The following is a 7,994-nucleotide window of genomic DNA, read 5'->3' as shown; positions in this document are numbered from 1 at the left end:
AAAGGGTAATTTGTATTGTCTAATAACGAACAAAACTAGCGGTGTGGTTTTGAAGAAAGCTACTGAAAATTTTGGAAGTACATAAGTTATATTTGCACAAAAATGTGTCCGCTTTTGTTAAAGTTTAAGATTAAACTTATTTAGTGAAGGCTGGTTAAAGTTTGAAAGTGTAGCTGTGTCTACAAAATATGTAAGGTGCTCTTTATAAGCTGGTAATTTTCATTTTGATCTGCTTTATTTTATGCTTGCGTAAAACGATTTGTTAAAAGAAGTAGCTGCACTACGTACTACATTCTCTCTTTTTTTTTTGTCTTGCAGAAATCTTGTGCGAAAATTAAAGAAATCGTGCCAGGTGCTAGGTCCGGTTATTATTGGATTGATGTTAAAGGCAAGATGAAGGAAGTATTTTGCGACATGGTGAATTATGGTATGGTTCAGGACATGTAGTGGACAATTACATTATTCTGTATCGCTGTATGTAATCGGGGGAAAATCGATATTCGCGATTGATATTTGTTTTATATGCATAAACTACCATTCAACGGTAAATATTTTTCACACTAGAAATGAATGTCTGGATTCCTTGCCAACCTGAGTTGCCAGCCGACCGAGCTAACGAAGGAAGGAAAGGAAGGAATGATCGAACGAACGAACGAACGAACGAACGAACGAACGAACGAACGAACGAACGAACGAACGAACGAACGAACGAACGAACGAACGAACGAACAAACCGGCCAACGAGCCAGAGAGCGCGCGAACGAATGAAAGAACGGACGGAGGACGGAAGAATAGGTTGGCAAGGGGGGGGGGGGGGGGGGCCTCACGCTCACGTTAATTGGTTCACGCATCACCGATAACATTTTAACAATCACGCATCACGTAAAAATAAGAAATTAGCTAAGCTAATTTTGGAGGATTTCAACATTTTCTTGGATTGGTTGCCTGTTATTGTTAATTTTTGAGAATAGAATTATTAAATTGTTATTTTGGAACTCTACTATTGGGTCAACATTTTATCATGCGCAAGGCAGAGTTCAGATAGAACGTGACAAGGTCTGATACATTACGACACACTACCACATGACATCAAACATCAAGAGAAGACCATAAAATGGGGTCGCGCATAAGGTTGCAGTTTATTGAGGGTCTCAAAGGAGTTAACCGTCAGCCGTGAAACGGCTAAAAATTAACCGTTAACCTTCAAAAAGCGGTAATTTTTACTGTTAACCATCAAAAAAGCAGTTTTTATTGACTGTCAAACCGCTTTCAAGGTCTTTCAAATCTCACGGTCGCGATTTCAGCAGCTCATCTCGGATTTTGGCCCTCAGGGAATCGTTTTAGCTGATAATCCAGTTTTCATGTTCCTAAATATACTCTTTCCATCTGATTTTTTTTTTCGGTAAGCGAGCGAAGCGAGAGAAATAAAAAAGCCCCCCACCCAATGCTTCTTCCGTTTCGCGCTGGCGTCCAGTTCTCTCACCGTTCTTACCGCGCGCTCATTGATCGAAAAACACGAAAAAATAGAAGGCTGTGGACAGTCTAATTTCGGTGACATTTTCCAAACTCTGAATACTCGCGAGGTTATTAAGAATACAAGTTAGTTCCAGAAGTTCTGCTTTATTTTTTTCCCCAAATTTATTTACTTAAGCTTACGTTGTCAAATGACAGAAAACATTGAAACCGACCTCTTTATCGACCTTCATTTGAATGTATTTTACTTTAAAGAGCTTTCAATGGTATTCAATGGTATAAGAAAGTTCACTTATCACGGAAAATCTATAAGAGAATCAAGTGTCACGCTCTTGTAAAATAGTTAATCACGCATCACGTTGTGATGTCCAGTCACGCATCACGCGGCTTATTTTGGCTCCAACACGCATCACGCTACTAATTTTGGAGCCATCACGCGTGACGCGAAAACCCTTTGCCACCCGGGAAGAAAAGACGGACGGACCAACAAACGACGAACGATCAAACGATCGAACGATCGAACGAACACGCACGAGCAACACGAACAACGAACGAGCGAACGAGCGAACGAGCGAACGAGCGAACGAGCGAACGAGCGAAAGAGCGAACGAGCGAACGAGCGAACGAGCGAACGAGCGAACGAGCGAACGAGCGAACGAGCGAACGAGCGAACGAGCGAACTTTAAGTCGCGATCTTTGTCGTTAAAAAGCTCAAAAACGAATTGCAATTGCAGATTGATGTGATTCGACTCAGATTAAGCGGATCTGGAAGTGCTTTAAGCCAGCAAGCTTTCAGAAAACGGCCTATTAAACATTTCAAAGATTTTCAGTTCCAGTTGGCTGGCTTCGTCATTTTCTTGTTTCTGATCGTTCCACGGCACCAGTCCCTTAACCTTATGTTCACACTAACCTTTTTTTAACTTTCTGGAATTTGGAGTGAGGCGGTGTTGCAGCGTTTATGTTACCGTTTATTATGCCATGGCTACAAAATTAACACAGGATAATGTAGGAAGTATTTACAATACCTATAGATACTTTGGTGTTTTTATAAAGAAGTAACATGAAGTCATTCGTTATTTGTTTGATTTCATTGGTTAAAATCGTATTTTATCAATATTTCGATCATATATATTACTATAACCTCTTAAAAGCAATGTTTTGGATACGATTCTTGTGCCTGGTAAAACTTCTTTCGCCGTTAACAGCAGCAAAAACGTCATTAAGACGTCTGTGAAATATATGCGCCATCTTGATCCGCTTTTTAGGATTAATCGTATGAGATCAATTCCCTGTTTTAGCTATCTTTGTTATAATAAAAGCTGCATAAAAAAAACCTTATTCTTAACTTGTTCTTACACCCATTCACATTTCTCCGTGCTTACTTTGTTATTTATGGATTTTTCTTTTTCAATGTAGGTGGCGGATGGACACTTGTTGTAAGTGTCAGTTCTTCGGACAATAACCATCTTAACAGAGAAGAAGTTAACTGTTTACTTCCTGACCGATGTGTTGAGCACGTTACTTCGAACATTCCAACAAGAAAACTGTCAGATGAGGATATTCACGCAATCGCAACACCTGATGAAGGTATAGTTAGCCCCAAACAAAATGAAATATATATTGAAGGTCATTGTAAAGAATTTTCCCTGGTATTCTTACGTACATCTTCGACCTTTTTAGAAAAAAATACCGTTTTTTTTTTTTTTCTCACGTCTCTTCAAAACGAAGTTTTTTAATATCGTGGTGACATGTCGAGTATAAAAACCTTAACGAAATGACGTCTTCTGATTAAAAATCAGCAATCTTGAATTTGCCCTCTTCATAAATTTCCAAAGTTTAAAAAAAAAATTGAAAAGTAATGTGCACAAAAATCAAACAACATTTTTGTCATGTGTTAAGAATGGATTTCGCTCATATTCAGACCACAGGTAAACCTTAATATGAAACAAATCACTGTATACTTTATTTGGCTAAATATCGATTTGTTTTCGAGAAATTCGATAATACTTGAATACAGAAAAAAATGACGCTTTCGGAGCTCAAAATTTACGCAAAGCAGTTACGCTAAAATTACTTTCCATGTACTGATTTGATGTCATTCTTCAATATTTGATAGGTATTTACCTTCCATAGTGCTATATTTTTTTGACACGAAGCTAACAAAATTGGCTTAAAGTTTGAGCTGCGAAAGCGTCATTTTCCCATATTCAAGTATTATTGATTTTCTTGAAAACAAATCAACACTTAGCCAAACAAAGAATATAGTGACTTTTCTTCCTAATAAGGCCTACCTGTGGTAAGAATAAGAGCGAAATCCATTTATCGACTCTTGCCGTCTTATGTCTGATTGTTGGTAACATTGGCTCTTAAACTGTAAAGGGTGTTAACTATTAACAAAATAATAAAAAAAAACGTTGAAAATAACTAAGATGTAATGTAACAAATTTCAGGTTTAAAAATGTATGATTCATCCAATCCTCCTAGGTACATTTCGTCTGGATATTATCACAGCTGGTTACACGGCGTTTTACCAAGTAAGTGATCTCTACCCCCTCCCCCCCTCCCACTTTTTCCTTTAAACTATTGGAAGTTCTCGTCATGTGATGCAAGAATCGACTGAAAAGATGGGAGCTCAGAAAACGAAGGTCAAATAACGAGGGCAAAATCTAAGTGACCCACGCTATAGATGGAATTTTCTTGCAAAAGCTTCCATATTTGGTTTTAAATAAGTGCGTCACTCTCTACACGCACACGTTTTGATGACCAATACATGACCCAAAGAGCAGAAAATTTGGGACAAACACGAGTGCGAATTTGAACTAAGTAACTAAGTTCTAGGGTTATTTTATCTTAATACCTGTAGGCCCCCATGTAACGTATGTTAAAGAGCATAGAAAAAAATTAAAACTACAATAATATTGTTTCGTTAAAGAACAAAGCAACAAACAATTTTGTATTTTATACAGATTCCCATCGGAGCCTTCATGTTCAACTCTGAATGTTCCTCCATAAGGTACTACGTATGTTATTACATGCATAGTTATTCTATACTAAACCAAAGTCCTCGTATACACTGATTGCACTGGAAAGGGTTCCTTTTCTTATGCATTCAGGTCAAAAACGATCTTAACCCTCGGACGTGCACACAAATTCATTCCTGACCTTGGTACAAAAGGGGACGGGGGGGGGGGGGGGGGGGGGGGGGGGGGGGTAATGGAACCACCCCTGAGTAAAATTAAGAGCCATTATCTATAAGAATCAAGCAAAATGAAATGAAAATTTACTAGACAACTAATTTACAGTAAAAATGGGAAGCGAGTACCTGGAATGTGATAACCGACTGACAGATTAGCCCAATGGGCCCTTTGCAGCTTACTGTCACTTTGTGCAAAAACCGCCATGCAGATGGTGGGCAAGCTCAACCAAACCATAAATACGTCAAACATGTCTGGTTGAAGTCGCTTTGTATTTGATGTTCAATGCAATGCGTTGCTTGTACTCCAACAAGGTGTTACTTTGTACCATGTGATCGTTAGCTGCAAAGGCCCCATTGAGGTTTGACTGTAATACTTTTCAGGTGTCCTCGTATCATTGTGTCCCACACGTACCCATACCAGTGGGAATCAAACTGCAAGGGGACAGAACTTGGCTATCTTATTTTCAACAATGATTGCCAGAGGGGTAAGAATAAACCAAGTTTGGTCATTCCTTTTTTCTAAATGGCATTAACGTACTTAATCCACTGCTTAAAAGAAAAAGTGTTACAATTCTACCCCTCCCAAACTCAAAACGTACTTACTTATTAATTTTACTGTTGAGGCATCGTGGTCAAGTGGTATGAGCGGCGCTGGTGTTGTAATCCAGAGGTCTCGGGTTCAAAGACTCCACTCTGCCTTCAGTTGGATTTGTTCTCAATTGTCCCGAGTTCAAATGTTCGGTAAAGCTTTGCATATAGCCAACTTGTCTGCTTCCTGCCAGTTGAGATTTTTAATTATATATGTTAAACCTTTGTCTTCTCTGTTTCAGTGGCATGCCTGTAAACTAGCTTCTCGATCGAAGAGAAATGAAGCTAAGGGCATAACCACTATAAACAACGTTTATTTTTTACTTACTTAACCCGATCGGCAGTCAAGGTCTTCTAAGTAACTCGTAGAAGACCACTGTATACCTCGCTTACTGTCAAAGGCTGTCTTTGTCATGCAATCCAGGGTTAACAGAAACAGCATGGCGAATAGCAGGCAGCATTTTCTGACCCCAGTCTTCATTTTCAATGGTCGAGTCTTCAGTTCATTATAGTACCACCTTTGAGAAAAGAAAAATAATGAAAAAAAAAGAAAAAACCCTTATAAAGAGCCCTGAAGATGGTAAAATCTTGACAGGCATCCATTCACAAAACCATTCTGCTAATGTGCCATAAGAGGCTTCCTCGAAATCTATTCATTGAAATGATGTTAAAGGACGACTGCAACTCGATGCTCTGAACTACAATGATCCGCAGTGTAGCTATTTGATCTGTACAGCTTGGACCAGTTCGGAACCCCGCTGTTCCTCTTTCAAATTTCATCCAGTGCCATCTTGCTGCGCTCCAGGATCACTCTACAAAAAACCTTACTCAAATCGTGATGTCATCTTTTTTACATCCTGTACGTTACGTACGCATGCGCATATATAGAAAAAATAATCAGGCAACTGGCGTTTTTTTTTTCTACATAATAAAGCCAAATAGGCATGGAAAAGAATAAACGTTTGACACCGATACGATAAATTTTACGTATTACTAAAAACTAATGGATTTGAATATACTAACTTCCATCGGTTCGTTTATCCATCCAGACACAAATTTCTTTAACAGCCGTTTACTCTATGTTTTGTTTCGTGTCGTTTGCGTATATCGATTTTTTTTTATTAACGTTACTGTTGTTGGTGCTATAAGTTTTGTCGGTGCGTCAACAAAATTATATCTTGTTTTTGTTCTTAGTTTTTGACAATCTTGACAGCAAAGAGTGTGGCGGGAACGTGTGGAAGTCATCAAAGTTCAGTAAGTTTGCACTTGTATGATATACTAAATATACCTTAGGTAAGCTGCCATTAACCCCCGACCCTCACTTTGTAACACGGTGGGTATGAATTTGCTTGTACGTCTAAGGCGTGCAAGCAACACGCTGAAGGCCGTGTGACTTCCAAGGCATTGAAATTTTATATAAATTCTTCCCAGTGCGTGTAATAATTCATTAGGATTTTTAAAACGAGATGTTTTGATTCGCCACCACGTTCAATCGACAATTAGTAAGTAAAAAAAAAAAAAAAAAAAAAAAAAAAAAAGAAAGGAAGAAAAAAAAAAAAAAAGAAAGAAAAAAAGAAAGAAAGAAAAAAAAAAAAAAAAAAAAAAAAAAAAAAAAAAAAAAAAAAAAAAAAAAAAATATTTATTTAAAGAGGGTAGAATAAAATAGAATAAAAACAAAAAAAAACCAGTGGCCCTAAAAAATTATCTAAAAAAAAATTAAAAAATACAAAGAAAAAAGCGAAAATTAAAAAAATGAAAAAACTATGAAATATTACGAATAAAAAAAAAAAAAAAAAAAAAAAAAAAAATAAAAAAGTAAAAAGAGTAACGTCGAGTGCCTTAGACGTACAAGTAAATTCATACCCACCTTGTTACAAAGTGAGGGCGGTGGTTAATAGAAGCCTACCTAAGGTTTTTGGTCTAATAAGGAAATTCAAAATATTTTGGACTAATAATTGAGTGTCTAAATAATCATCAACACTTTGGTTTTACTTACTACATTATGTAATTTGTTTAAAAACTCGCGCTGCTCATTCAACCGATCGGACAGAGAAAAAATCAAAACGAAAAAGAAAACAACAAATATTGACGCTTCCACAGCCCATTTAAACCGCCCTTGATGGCATTTCACAATAATTTTAGGAATGGTTTAAATACTAGGACGCAGATCTTTCAGATGCTCAAATTAGTTTAATTTACACAAAAGAACGTGATGTCGCTTTGTCAAGCATTTACGACAGACAGGTCCCCCGAAATGGTTAATGTTTCTGTTCAGGTTCAAGTCGCATTCCTTCTCATAAACATATCGTTAACGTTCTTGTTTCCTTAGGTAAGGTTACCCTTTTATTGCTGTTGGCCTTCTTGTAACAGTTTCGGGTACAGTTAATTTGTTTCAAATAATCCGATTTCCTCTTGTGGATAACTAAAGATATAAGATAAGAATCTAAAACGGCACCCTAAAGGTGCGAATTTGCATATATGTTTTGGTCAGGGGGAGGGGGGGGGGGGGGCTATTTCTCTACATTCCCTCATATGAAATCTGAGCAATGTCCTCACAACTTGGAAAGCATTATTGGGGCGGTAGTTAGCGGATGCCTCTAAGGCGCATAAAAGAGATCCTCTCATTCCGAACTTGCCGAAACATCAACAACATGGCGGCCAGTTGGAGAGCTTGGTTACTTTTTTATAGCAGTAAAAATAGTTTTCTAAGTCGTGTCTTTAAAGCAATGAAAGTGTC

General features: G+C 37.6%; 1 protein-coding gene across 1 annotated transcript; it reads left to right on the top strand.

Annotated features, from left to right (window-relative positions):
• The first annotated feature begins 403 nt into the window (after nt 1-403).
• Nucleotides 404-6,789, top strand: LOC144641471 (uncharacterized). Its single transcript, XM_078500474.1, has 6 exons — nt 404-427; nt 2,890-3,060; nt 3,958-4,007; nt 4,440-4,486; nt 5,051-5,154; nt 6,452-6,789. The coding sequence occupies exons 1-6, from the start codon at nt 415-417 to the stop codon at nt 6,529-6,531; spliced, it is 465 nt and encodes a 154-aa protein (XP_078356600.1). The 5' UTR covers nt 404-414; the 3' UTR covers nt 6,532-6,789.
• The last annotated feature ends 1,205 nt before the right edge of the window (nt 6,790-7,994 follow it).

This window comes from Oculina patagonica, unplaced genomic scaffold, assembly GCF_052425735.1.
Source record: "Oculina patagonica isolate OP01 unplaced genomic scaffold, crgOcupat unplaced971, whole genome shotgun sequence".
Taxonomy (NCBI): Eukaryota; Metazoa; Cnidaria; class Anthozoa; order Scleractinia; family Oculinidae; genus Oculina; species Oculina patagonica.
Note: the sequence above shows the minus strand (reverse complement) of the source record. Positions and strands in the feature narration are given on the sequence as shown.